Source organism: Chelonia mydas, chromosome 2 (genome assembly GCF_015237465.2).
Source record: "Chelonia mydas isolate rCheMyd1 chromosome 2, rCheMyd1.pri.v2, whole genome shotgun sequence".
Classification (NCBI taxonomy): Eukaryota; Metazoa; Chordata; order Testudines; family Cheloniidae; genus Chelonia; species Chelonia mydas.
In genome coordinates this window covers 175,181,808-175,196,472 of record NC_057850.1, presented here as the reverse complement: position 1 = coordinate 175,196,472, position 14,665 = coordinate 175,181,808, and the positions used below count along the sequence as shown (strand labels likewise).

The 14,665-nt window shown below is 38.2% G+C and overlaps 1 protein-coding gene across 3 annotated transcripts in view; it reads right to left on the bottom strand.

Annotated features, from left to right (window-relative positions):
* The window catches only part of DPY19L1 (dpy-19 like C-mannosyltransferase 1), a 95,805-nt gene that overhangs the window by 23,686 nt on the left and 57,454 nt on the right, over positions 1-14,665 (bottom strand). For 2 of the 3 annotated variants that reach the window (XM_037890067.2, XM_043540612.1), the window contains 6 exons: positions 11,415-11,495; positions 7,025-7,126; positions 6,057-6,128; positions 5,239-5,288; positions 2,316-2,340; positions 534-653 (listed from right to left, as the gene is read on the bottom strand). In XM_037890067.2, coding sequence (XP_037745995.1) covers positions 534-653; positions 2,316-2,340; positions 5,239-5,288; positions 6,057-6,128; positions 7,025-7,126; positions 11,415-11,495 — 450 coding nt within the window. The other variant, XM_043540613.1, reaches the window with a different exon arrangement.

Sequence of the window (14,665 nt, the reverse complement as noted above, 5' to 3'; positions counted from 1 at the left end):
ATTATAGGTGATTTAAAACTAGAAAAATCTTATCTTTGTTTTGCATCCCAGTTCAACTTCAAAGCAAGAATATGCTTTCAACATTCAAGCCTATCTAAAACTAAACTTCCACTGAGAATTGATATGTAGACAATGAATCTAACAGGGAAAAATGGAATGTGATTATACACCAACATTAATTTTTGATAAAATTAGAGTGATACAAAACCAGCACTAGCAATGAAATGTATAGTTAAAAACAAAATGTAACACGTGCTATCCTATAACTAAGCTCAGTACAAGGCACAATAAGACAGACTTATGCTGTAGTTACACAATTTGAAGTGTTTGTTTTAATTTTAATACTATAAGTGGAATGCTGATTTTTTAAAATTAACTTGTGCTTTCCTTTTAACTAATAAATATTACAGTTAAAAGATTCAGCAGTTATGAACAATAGAGCAGTTTATATAATTTTGGATAACAGTTCAGAGAACAATGTGTTACGGTAACATTAAGGGTTGAGAAAATTGCAAGGTTAAAGAATATCTTACCTGTTTTGAACAAATCAAGGAAGCCATAACACATAAGTGAGGTGTCAGAAACAGTTTCAGTCTCATAATTAAAATACCAAGTACAGTATATGCCAATAGCTGCAATGCATGGTATACCAGCTGCCAAACAAAAAAACAAACACATACACAAAAGCATAAGCTAACATTTTGATACATTTTCATTTGATATTCAAAATACATTTAGAAAAATGCAAAACTTAAATAAGAGTTTTTATGTATTGCCAAAGTAAAACAATCTTCCAAATTTAAGCAACAGCAATGGAGAAGTAGGTTTTGTTACTTGTCCTCCCTGAGGATTGTGAGGTTTTGTGTTTTTTTAAGTATGCTTATATGCGGGTAGAAAGGAGAAAGGAGAAAGGAAAGAGGAAAAGCAGCATAGAAGGGCTAGCTGGAGAGATGGCTGGATAATCAGGAGGGCAAGCTACAAGGAAGGCAGGCAGGCAGGCAATGATAGATGCAATATTCCCTGCATGGTCGTCTCCTACCTCACAGGCTGGAAGAGACTTATTTATTAACATATCTAAAATAATTAGTGATCCAGAGATGAAAGATGTGACAAATACAGTTGTCACCATTACTAAATTGTGCATCCACTGACAAGGCCGGTTATTTGTAACATAGTGCTCTGATACTCTTAAAATCAAATATCAATAAGTTCAACTCAGAGTACTAGTGCCAGACTCTTATCTCTCGACACATCTAACCTCAGACACACATTACCTGAGGAGAACTTGTGATAAAAATGCAGCCACTCCAATCAATATCTCTACCTATTTGAATCATTTAAATATTTTTGGATGAATTAAGATGTTTCTAAAGAGCAAAACAGCATGATGTCCCTAAATAAATTAGGAAAAATAAATAATTGGATGCCAGGCAGCTCTTTAGGAAGCTTCCCCCTCCCACCCCCCCCCCCTTTTTTTTTTTGCATTGAAAAAGATTCCTTCCTCCAAATTGGAAGCAATTGTCTAAGGGGCGTAGGATTATTGGAAGCTATTTTCTAGATGCTAGCCCCTAGATTCTAATTAGTTTTCTAACTGTAGTAAATATGGAAGGATTTTGTACTTCAGTCTAGGCTTCCTGAGTGCAAACTGCACTGAGTGAATGCTTAATTTCTAGTGATCTTCCCCCTCATTTTAACCTAGTCTTTCAATTGGCCTCCTGGACAAACGAATTTGAATTTAGGGATTTGAATGCCAAGATGGGAAAAAGCCTGTCTACCTAAACTTTGATGGCTCCACCCATCATCACACAAATGTCATATTAAGTGGGGCTGACTTTTTGAACTTAAAATGGAAAAAAACCTCAAAGAAAAGCCATCACTTAAGAATAACAAAATCAACCAAATACTGAAAAACTGAATTACTTGCATTAATAAAATATTAGGCGTAACTGACAAAGAGCAGAAAGTAAAGTAATAGGATTTGTGTGTGGTAGTTAAGCCTACAAACAAGACTACAGACACATAGTCTTCAAACACGTCAAGAAAAAAATGAAAGTTGGAATCCAGGATATTCTATTTATATCATTAAAATAAAGCATAATATTTTTCCCCATTACAAATAGGAGGTCTTTTGTATTTGTTATTTTAAAGAAGTTATTCTGGTGACACTAACCAAGGAGTAGGGAATTAGATCAAAAAAACTAAACTTTTGAGAAACATCATACAAAGATAATTCTCATTTAAATTATATTAAAAATGTACCAGTACTTATTCAAATTAAGGAGTCACACACGAAATCATAAAGATGAAAGTCTTACCTCACCATGGTTAAAATGATCCTCTCTGGATAAAAAAGAAATACCCCACAAATACATTATTTGTTCATAGCACAGAATCATTAATATGTCCTATAGAAGTGCACTAGTTTCATTGATGTATATATTTATCAGATCATTTAATAACTTATATAGCCCTTTTCAGCCACAGATTTCAAAGCTCTTTACAAGTTGGATAAATCTCTTTGTCCCATATTTATGTTTTGGCATATCTCCAATGCTGAAAATGCGCTTTAATACTTTAATTACTTCTACAAACAATCTTTACAGCAGATTAGCTATTTGGACACAGAGCTAGAAACTCCCTATCAAAAGATAAATACACAGAACATGTCCTACTATGTATTGTTAAAACAAGTCAACTATTTACTTAGTTATGACATGCATGGTTTCTGGCTCCTTAGGAGGAAACCGTGTAAACGAAACATTGTTGTTACAGCAACTTATGAAGCTTGTTGAGACCTTAAAAAAGATACTTCCAGAGAACCTTAACTTTGCTATTGAATTATTGTAAATCTGTTTCCATAAACTGATGCATGTATGCCTAATGTTCTTGCAGGATACTTGTGAGAAAAAAATCCTCAAGCTCATGAGTTTCATATTTTTAAAAATCTGATAAAGACCACATGAGCAAACATAAACAAGTCCCAGTAATGATCTATGGAAAAAAGACAAACTCTCAGTGTAGCTGAATGTGTAGGATGAAGTGACAAAAATCTCGTTGCCCAATTCACCACTGTCATATGTTAGTATTAAATACGGTTCCAAAATGGATTTAATGGAAAAGAACAGATAGTAATAGACATAGATTATTAATCTTGGTTCTGGATAAGAAGACAATGACTCCTTTGGAGCGAAACACCAGGCAGTCAGTACTTTAAGAAGCACTCCAAAGTGTTTCAGCAACACAGCAAAAAACGAGGATTTGACTCTATCCTCTCAACCCCATGTTAAATTTATTATCTATCCAGAAGAGAAAGTTAAGATTGCAAACGCTGACGGAACAAAGGTTCATATTTTGCGATCAGAAAAGGACTGTGTGTTAAGAAGCTCTTCAGCAGGGGAAGTTTGTATCTGTAGATGCTGCTCATTCTTTATTCTGAGAGCCAGATCACAGGAGAACCGTCCAACCATAAATGAAGACAGTTTAGGAAATACGATGAACATTTTATAGGAGCACTTCCTACAGATTAAACCCAAATATCCTGGGGTTTCTAACTTGAACCTGATACTCCAGAAGGAAGGATGAAGATGATGTTTACATTCACTGTTTGCGGGAGAGAAAGGGAAGGGCAAAGGAGTAGAAATATTAGCCTAAGATTGTACAGCAAACAAACAGAAACTATGGTAATTTAACTTATCAATAAACACAAATACAAATAATATTTTTGAATGCTATACAGTGAAGGGAAAACCAGTTCCATTTAGTGAATAGCAAACAGCTGTCCAAAAACAGGTCAATATGCTATTTTGGATCTAAAGTATCTGACATATATCAATTCAAATGAAAAGAAAGAATCCTAACATTTCTTTTGTAGCAAAAATGAAGGCTACTTACTGGTAACCACAGTTCTTTGAGATGGCTCTGCATATTCACACTTACTGGTATTAGGCCAGCTAGCGGTAAAACCTTCTCCAAGCAGTGTCCCTTAGAGTGCTCTCTCATCTCCTCCAACACCACCTTCCGCTGCACCGCTCAGTGTTTCTGAACACATTCTAAAGGCAAGGCCATAAAATGGGGCGCAGCACCATTGGCCTGGAGCGGCGAACCGCGGCCAGTGGGAGCCGCGATCGGCCCAACCTGCGGACGTGGCAGGTAGACAAACCAGTCCGGCCTGCCAGGGGCTTTCCCTGAACAAGTGGTTGACCAGCTTTGAGAACCACTGCTGTACAATACACATCAGCTACCACCACCAAAGTATTCTTTGGAACTGAAAATGGACCTGGAACTGGCACTAAGGCCAGGCCCAAACACTTAAATGGGACCAATCTGACACAATCCTCAAATCCACCCTTTTGGATCCTGAAGCTGAGACTGGAACAGACTGATTTTGGAGCCATAGAGACTCTGTTGGAATCAGATGGATCTGATAATGAGGCAAATGATCCGGCACTGCTAACAGTGTCCATCTTTTCCGTAGACCTCTTCCTCTTTGGAACCAAGACACCCAGAACTGAAAGCATGATCCTTGGTTCTGACACAGGAAGTTCTGAGGGCCTGATGGATGAAGCAGTGGGAACCAAAGCCAGACCCAATACTGGTTCTGACTTCCTGGAACCCTTCAACTGCTTTGATGGAAGTCACAGGAGACAAAACTAGCCTCTTGGACCCTAGATCCAATCACTGTCCAGGTCCACAGGGCTTAGCCTCACGGAGAGGCATCTGGAATCTATTCTGCCTCTCCTGGCAATCTCAGAGTGTAAAAGTCTGGCAGATGGAACACCCAGAAGGAGAATGGCTCTCTCCCAGGTACTTCAGGCACCTAATGTCTGATGCTGGGAAAACAGCGGGGCATGAAACACACCTCTTCATTCTTGGCTTTATCCTCTTCAGTTCCACCATAACCTGGAACCAAGATACTAACAAATTAACTACTTACCTATACAAATCACTAAATAACTCACAATAAACACATGGAGTAAAATGCCAGATCTGAAGGGACTGGAATGGTTCATTTTCATCCAGGCACATGGTTGGAAGGAACTGAAGTGATAGAGTGCGCTGTGCATCCCTACATGGCCTCGCCCTCAGAGATGTGGGGGGTGGGGGAAGAGGTAGGAGGGACACTAGTGGACACTACTGGGAGAAGGTTCTACCATTAGGCACCACAATACCTATAAGAGGGAATATGCAGAGCCACTCGAAGATCATCATCAAGTTTAACATCTTAAAGGCAATACTTACCGTTCACAGAGGTCTTTCTGAGATAAAACCCACACAGTATATTTAATTGCCTGTGAACAGAATGAAAGTTAACAAAATATGGACAAATTAGCATCTTTCTAAAGCATTTCTGAACATTTTAAAATTCTAAAATTAAATTAAGAGGGCTTGAGATGGTACGGTTAAAACATTAGTAAAGGCAGTTTTCATTCAATATGTTTTAGATACACATGCCAACAAAGAATTCTTACTAGACAAGCAGCCTGCATCTATCCTGTCTGTTCCTGAGTAGATTAAACTGCAATGTTTTACACATAATGCAATATACAATAACAACAAAATAATTAGTTATATAGTCTGTCAATCAGGTACAGAATACGTGCAAAATAAAACTACAGTACATTTTTAATAAAATTTCATTTTTAAATTGTTTAGAATAAAAATATTCAAATTGAACAGGATAATTAGGAATAACTCTGGCCCCAAGCAACTACAAAGGTCCTACAAGCCCCCAAAATAAAAGGGGTACATAAAGGAGAGCAAATTAGTCCTAAATGTACATTAAACGTTTAAAACTACCCATTAATTTTTAAATGGCTGTTTTTACAGGCATGATTTTTATAAGGCAAAATGGAAGTTTTGGCATTCACTTCAGGTGGTGTAGGATTGGGTCAGTGGATTGTATCATACAGAACACGGTACACCATTTCTTCCAAAAAAAATCTGGCTATCATTTCTACTGTAATTTACCTAGCTCTTCCTTATTTGGATGAATTTACTGCCCTCTTCAGTACACCACCAAAAGAGGAAATAGTTAACTCACTAAATGAATAACTTACCTTCATGATGATTACCCCAAAAACCACAAGAACAATGGGAAGTAGTAGCGTCTTTGTGTATCTTATTGGAGTCTGAAATGCAAAGAAATTTTTATTTCCTTCAAATTTAGTTTTATTTACTACCAGTCTCACTTTGAAAGCTACCATGCTTTAGTCCTGAAATATTTTTCCTCAGGGTAGATTTAAATTTCAACATATAGCAAAAACAAGGTGAGCTGAAAGGAGATACAAGACATCAAGCCCTATCCAGCTACCAAATTAGCACTCATAATACTGATACAGCATTTATAAATTAGTCCCCCTATGTTTAAGTAAGGCTAGACATTAACATTACATACAGTTCTTTTCCATTTTACAATTGCCTTTAGAATCTTTCTGGAGGCTTCAATCTTATCTCCAGCTTATTTTCTTTAGTTATCGGTCATAAGACTAGAACTAAACAGTGGATCATCTCAAACACTCACCAATTCATTTTTTAGCATTCATAATTTATGATTGCGCCGAGACAAGTTTACTGGCCTTAAAATATTTTTACTCGTCCAGCCAAAGTGATTCTCTGCACAGACAAACCACAAGACATTGGACCCCAAGATATGGTTCTCACCTACTTTTCGGCCCCTCAACATTTTTGTTACGTAGTTCTAATTATATAAAACAAGCAGTATTACAAAATTTAAAGAATCTCTCCTCATACAGTACTTACTCTCTCATCCAAATCTAAGAGCTTTCAAGTCTGAAATCATACTGTTTCTATTTCTACCCTCACGAAAATCTACAATGAAGTTAAGTGGACTTAAAAACAAACACACACAAACACTTTCATTGGACCCTGCAGCTCCTCATGAATGTGGAAACAAAAGTCTTACAATGACAGCAAATAGCTCTCAGATTTGTTGGTAGAAGCAATCACAGTTGAGGTAAAATATAAACAAGTTACCTCTTTTGTAAATCAATTTTTAATAAGTTACCTCTTTTTCCATGAAGTCAAACTCTGCAGCACAGGTGTACATTAATGTGTCAAAATCCTTGTAGCCAATAAATTTTGATTTTAGCAGGTTACTTATATGAGCCTGGTAAGAAATATAAAGCAAAAACCATCAGTAAATAAGACATTGATCTCATATGCTGTAACAAAGTTCTTTTTTCGTTAAACATTTTCCTATTTAGTTCAACAAAAACCCTTTATTTATAGTACAAGCGTAAATGCACCAAGTCATTATTTGGATAGATTAAATGAGATTTTCAGGTACAAAATTGTTAGGTTTGCCAAAATACATACAGCAGAAGATTACAAGAAAAAAGTTGATTACCAAGTAACTGTGGTTCATCAAGAGCTTTGCATATTCATACTTAGGGGATGCATGCTTCCTATCTTCTGTCCCCATCTAATACCCATGAACTTTGGGAACATCTTGGAATACCTAGCTAGCAAACAGCAGCGGCTAACAGGGGAACTTTGCAAGGGAGTTCTCCAGGTGAAGGAAGAACAATTATGTGATGTTTGGGGTAGATTTGTTATCTGTAGTGTGTGTGTTTGTGGTGTGCTTGTTGCTTGGCTGAAATATACCACATGGTATGTTTGTTTGAGGGACCATTTGCTGAGCCTAGTGGCAAGGCTGAGAGCTTCTAAAAGAGGCTTTGATCCCTAAGCCCTTTAGCACCTATCAACCCTTAACCAGCGGGTAGGGCTACTCAGGAAGACCAGGGTTTTAAAAAGCCTGCTCCTAAGTAACCAGAGGAGCTAGGGAACAGGAGCAGCTAACAGGGGAGTTTTGCAAGGGAGTTTAGAGGAGGAAGTCTGAGGAGGGGCGAGAGACACTTAACATTCTTTAAACTTAAAGCCAAAAACACCCCTTAATAAAAACAAAACATCAACAAAGGAACAAGTTGCAGGAGTAAAAAGAGAATGCAGGCAGAAGTCCAGCAACAGAGTGGGAGCTACCCAGTTTATTGCACCCAATGCAGCATGTATGATTGCCTGCCCTATGGGCAGATGGCGTATGCGTGCATTCGGTGCAAGGAGCTCCTGGCCCCCAGAGACCGTGTACGAGCTTTGGAGACCAGAGTAACTGAATTAGAGGAGCTAAGGGACACCAAGGTACATAGATGAGACTTTCTGGGACACAGTAGAAAGGTCCCACCCCCAGTCTGACAGCCCCTGTGTATTGAAGAGGATGAAAGCCGCAGGGAAGGAGAACATCCAACTAGACAGAGCAAAATGATCCCATAGTTGGGACCCTCCTTCCAGATGATGATGTGGTACCTTCTTGCACTGAGGATACCTCTCTGGGGGAAGAAACTCCAGTTATTAGGAAGTCACAGGTAATAGTTATGGGGGATTCAATCATTAGAAACATAGTTAGCTGGGTTTGTGATGACCAGGAGAACCGCATGGTGACTTGCCCAACTAGTGCGTAGGTTGCAGATTGCTCGAGATATCTAGATAGACTTATGTGTAGTGCCAGGGAGGAGCTGGTGGTCATGGTACATGTAGGTACCAGTGACATAGGGAAGGATAGGAGAGAGGTCCTGGAGGCCAAATTTAGGCTGCTAGGTAACAGATTGAAGTCCAGGACCTCCATGGTAGCATTCTCTGCAATGTTTCCAGTTCCATGCGCAGGGCCAGTTTGACAGGCCGAACTGCAGGGTCTCAATGTGTGGTTGAGACAATGGCGTAGGGAGGAGGGGTTTAGATTTATTAGAAACTTGGGAAACTTTTGGGAAAGGGGGAGCCTATACAGGAATGAGGGGCTCCACCTAAACCAAAATGCTGGCACTTAAAATTAAAAAGGTCATAGAGCAGTTTTTAAACTAAGGGCTGGGGGAAAGCCGACAGGTGCGGAGGAGCACGTGGCTTGGACAGAGGCATTCCTTAGGGGAGGATCTATTAATGGTGATTCTCTATATCCTAGTAAAGAGGAGAGGATGGAAGATGATAAAATACGGGTAGGATCTGAGGAGAAACAATCAAATGGAAAAGAGTCCCATTCAATTGCATCATGTAATGGCAGACAGCTAAAAATTGACAAGTTTTTAAAGTGCTTATATACAAATGCTAGAAGTCTAAATAATAAGATGGGTGAACTAGAGTGCCTTGTATTAAATGAGGATATTGATATAATAGGCATCACAGAAACTTGGTGGAATGAGGATAATCAATGGGACACAGTATGCCAGGGTACAAAATATATCGGAAGGACAGAACAGGTCGTGTTGGTGGGGGAATGGCACTATATATGAAAGGAAGCGTAGAATCAAATGAAATAAAAATCTTAAATGAACCAAACTGAACCATAGAATCTCTATGAATAGTAATTCCATGCTCTAATAATAAGAATATAGCTGTAGGGATATATTACCGACAACCTGACCAGGACGTTGATAGTGACTGTGAAATGCTCAGGGAGATTAGAGAGGCTATAAAAATTTTAAAATTCAATAATAATGGGGGATTTCAACTATCCCCATATTGACTGGGTACATGTCACCTCAGGACGGGATGTAGAAATAAAGCTTCTTGACACCTTACTTGACTGCTTCTTGGAGCAGCTAGTCCTAGAACCCACAAGAGAAGAGGCAATTCTTGATTTAAGTGCAGCACAGGATGTGGTCCAAGAGGTTAATATAGCTGGACCGCTTGGTAATAGTGACCATAATGTAATTAAATTTAACATCCTTGTGGCAGGGAAAACACCACAGCAGCCCAACACTGTAGCATTTAATTTCAGAAAGGGGGACTACATAAAAATGAGAAAACTAGCTCAACAAAAATTAAAAGGTGCAGTGCCAAAAGTGCAATCCCTGCAAGCTGCATGGAAACTTTTTAAAGACAACATAATAGAGGCTCAACTTAAATGTATACCCTAAATTAAAGAACACAGTAAGAGAACCAAAAAAGTGCCATCGTGGTTAAACAATGAAGTAAAAGAAGCAGTGAGAGACAAAAAGGCATCCTGTAAAAAGTGGAAGTTAAATCCTACTGAGGAAAATAGAGAGGAGCATAAACTGACAAATGAAGCGTAAAAATATAATTAGGAAGGCCAAGAAAGAATTTGAAGAAAAGTTAGCCAAAGACTCAAAAAGTAATAGCAAAAAATTTTTTGAGTACATCAGAATCAGGAAGCCTGCTAAACAACTCGTGGGGCCACTGGATGATCGAGATGCTAAAGGAGCACTCAAGGACGATAAGACCATTGCAGAGAAACTAAATGAATTCTTTGCATCGGTCTTCATGGCTGAGGATATGAAGGAAATTCCCAAACACAAGCCATTCTTTTTAGGTGAAAAATCTGAGGCACTGTTGCAGATTGAGGGGCCATTAGAAGAGGTTTTGGAACAAACTGATAAACTAAACACCAGGACCAGCTGGTATTCACCCAAGAGTTCTGAAGGAACTCAAATGTGAAATTGCAGAACTACTGACTGTGGTTTGTAACCTATCATTTAAATCTGCCTCTGTACCAAATGCCTGGAGGATAGCTATGGAAATCATGAAACCCTGGAGTGATAATTCTTCTCTCACTTCTGTGCAAGTAATCCTAGAAATCTCATGACAATACAATACCAAATATATAATATAATAAAGGATAATAAAGCAAAATAGAAACAATTATCTTAACCAAAACTTCAACATTATTTTTGAAGATCTTACTATCATCTCTCTTCTTTGTATTGTTAACAATTTATTCTAGCTCTGGAAAACATTTGCCAATTTGTTACTTGTTGATTATTTTACTGTATTGTTTTATTACAGCATCGTTCTGTTTTCCTTCTTCAATGCTTCTGATCAAAACATGCCAAATAGATAAAATGTAAATGTTTAGATTCTGTTTTCATGCAAAACCCCTTAATGATAAAGTAGGAGTGCAGAACAATGTCATCTAAATGTAAAATGTATAAATTCAGTGTTTCCCAGGGTTTCCCATAAAGCATGAATAGGTCTTTAAAAATAAGTCACTAAAATTTTTTAAAACTCCGAAGACAGTTTTACTAAGTTGTTTGCCATGTGTCCAAGTTTTACTTAGCAAATGTATAGTCCTACAAGAATAGTGGTCAGCTAAGAGCTGAACAAAATTTCACTTTTCCATGCTATCTCAATTTCTTGGAACATTACATTGGCTCACCAAAAAGTAACAGCATTCATTTATTGGCTTGGTTTAATGTTTAAGTCCATGTCATTTAGGAAGAAAAGAAAATGGAATAATAAATTAGCGATCATCTTAAATATTGTGCAGTTTAAATATTTAAATTTCTCAGAGAAGAAGAAAACGTTTAAAGGATTAAATAAGATATGAAGCAACATAACTGTCTAAAATAAAACCTTTAACAATGACTAACATTAAAAAAAGCAGCGCTTACATCATCAGCTACTCCAAATATTCGAGAAGTCAAATATTTCAAGGTGACTGTCCCAAATAACCAAGCAAATCCTTCAATGGCCTACAAAATAAAGGATACATTCAGACTGAAGGAGGACAACAGAAGAAAAAAGCATACTAGAGTTGTACAGTTAGTGGAAAAAGTTCTCTCATGTGTTAGGAAAGTGTCAAGAATAAAGCAACTGATAATCACAAGAAGTGTTTGATTTGTAACTCAAAATACATTCCAATAATTAGAGAACACAGTAGTAATATTAAATCTTTTCCTATTGAAACTGAAAGATCTAGTACTGCTTTATGCACATTGCTCCAAGCACTACAGTTAAGACTCCCTCTTCTCTCCTAGTGCATTGAAATAATATCACAGCAAGAGTGCAGTCAGCAGAAATGATGTTCCCAGAATCTTATTTTTAGCTCCTTTTAATAAAAAATTAACATAATGGTTAACAGTGTAAGTATTAAAAGAGGATGAATAAAAACAAGCTAATGGAAAACAGCAGAACTGAGGCAGACTAGAAAAGGAGTACTTGTGGCACCTTAGAGATTAACCAATTTATTTGAGCATAAGCTTTCGTGAGCTACAGCTCACTTCATCGGATGCATACTGTGGAAAGTGTAGAAGATCTTATTATATACACACAAAGCATGAAAAAATTCCTCCTCCCACCTGCTCTCTCAATGAAAAAATACCTCCTGCCACCTGCTCTCTCAATCAAGGTGGGCCATTTCCAGCACAAATCCAGGGTTTAACAAAAACATCTGGGGGAGGGGGGGCTAGGAAAAAACAAAGGGAAATAGGCTACCTTGCATAATGACTAAGCCACTCCCAGTCTCTATTCAAGCCTAAGTTAATTGTATCCAATTTGCAAATGAATTCCAATTCAGCAGTTTCTCGCTGGAGTCTGGATTTGAAGTTTTTTGTTGTAAAATAGCGACTTTCATGTCTGTAATCGCGTGACCAGAGAGATTGAAGTGTTCTCTGACTGGTTTATGAATGTTATAATTCTTGATATCTGATTTGTGTCCATTTACTCTTTTACGCAGAGACTGTCCAGTTTGACCAATGTACATGGCAGAGGGGCATTGCTGGCACATGATGGCTTGAATAGAGACTGGGAGTGGCTAAGTCATTATGCAAGGTAGCCTATTTCCCCTTGTTTTTTCCTAGCCCCCCCACCCCCCAGATGTTCTTGTTAAACCCTGGATTTATGCTGGAAATGGCCCACCTTGATTATCATACACAATGTAAGGAGAGTGGTCACTTTGGATAAGCTATTACCAGCAGGAGAGTGAGTTTGTGTGTGTGTGTGGGAGGGGTGAGAAAACCTGGATTTGTGCTGGAAATGGTCCAACTTGATTATCATACACATTGTAAGGAGAGTGATCACTTTAGATAAGCTATTACCAGCAGGAAAGTGGGGTGGGAGGAGGTATTTTTTCATGCTTTGTGTGTATATAATAAGATCTTCTACACTTTCCACAGTATGCATCCAATGAAGTAAGCTGTAGCTCACGAAAGCTTATGCTCAAATAAATTGGTTAGTCTCTAAGGTGCCACAAGTACTCCTTTTCTTTTTGCGAATACAGACTAACATGGCTGTTACTCTGAAACCTGAGGCAGACTAGTTACAAGTTGAGGCATACATATGGTAATTTTAAAAAATGATATGTATCCCATTTTGTTCCTTTCCTGAAATAGTTCAGTTAATCTAATGTAGGTAGCATGTCTTTCCATTTTTTAAAATTATTTTATTCTTGTTAATCACCCTTCTAGAGATGGTATTTCTTTTTTCAAGCAAAAGGGTGAAATATATTTGTGACACTGCATCCCATATTCTTCATAGAGATATTATGACAATCAATGTATTTTATGCAAGATAGGTCATCAGAGATATCATTGGAAAGGTTATGATTTACTGAATATGATTATCCTACTTGTATGCAAGTATCATTTTTGTATCTGAAGTTAGGAATATTGACTATATATATATATATATATATATATATATATATATATATATATATATCTGTATTACAAATGTGTTTACACCTGGGGAACACCCACTAGGCAAAAGACTCTCAGTCTAGACGGCTGGCTGGGAAGGGCCCATTCAGGTTGATGGGCCATTAGGAGAAAACAATAGGTCTTAGAAGAGGCTAATCTACCACAGGAAGTCCCTCCTGAGGATGCTGTAAACAATCTCTGACTCATGACTGCTAGGACCCTACAGGATCATGTGCCAGGTCACCTGGTACTGGACTCCATCTTGGGAATACCAGTGTTTTTCCACTGACTAGTGTGGGAAAGATGCTTGGAGTCAAAGGGGTCCTGCCCTATGCAAAAGCTATTTAAGGCAGGGGAGTGACATCGTCGAGGTTCTTCACTGACTCCCCGCCCAAAGATGACTCCTGAAAACACCTAAGGAACAACAACTGAACTGGGGGGAAGTGCTGGATCCAGGCTGAAGGAATTTTTAGCCTGTGAAAGAAACACCTGGGGTTTTTAAGCTGGAAGCAAGTGCAGCTGGCCCCTTAAGAATCTCTGCAACCTCCTGGAAACATCATTTAGGGTGAGAATTTGCTACTCATATCCAACGTCTTTAGTATGTTAAGCTTAGATTGAGTTTTTGTTTATTTGCTAGGTAACCTGCTTTGATCTGTTTGCTATCCCTTATAATCACTTAAAATCTATCTTTTGTAGTTAATAAATTTGCTTTTGCTTTATCACAAACCAGTGTGTGGGAGTCATAACTTGGGGCAAAAGCTGTTGTATATTTCCTCTCCACATTGAGGGAGAGGGCGAATTTCATGAGCTTATGCTCTACAGATCCCTGTGCAGCACAAGACGCTATAATTTTGGGTTTACACTTCAGAGGGGGGTGGACACTTGAGTAGCTCCTAAGCTGTAGCCTCCCCATGCAGAGCTGATCACAGCAGTCTGTATGTACTGCAGCTGGTTGTGCCCCTACCTGTATGTGTGCTGAAGCCTGGGAGAGAGTTTGGTAGGCTGGTCACAGCCATACGGTGTAAAGAGCACCCAGATGGTGGATCAGTGGGGCTCAGTGGTACCCCAGTTCCAGGTGGCACCCTGGGAGAACGCATCACATTTATTGGCTGCAGTTATAAGAAATTAAACAGAGTTGTTTAATTACAGAGTTGTTTAATTTCCACAAATTGGGACATTTTTCTAGCCTCAAAGTAAAAGGAATTTACATCCATTATTTTTTAATC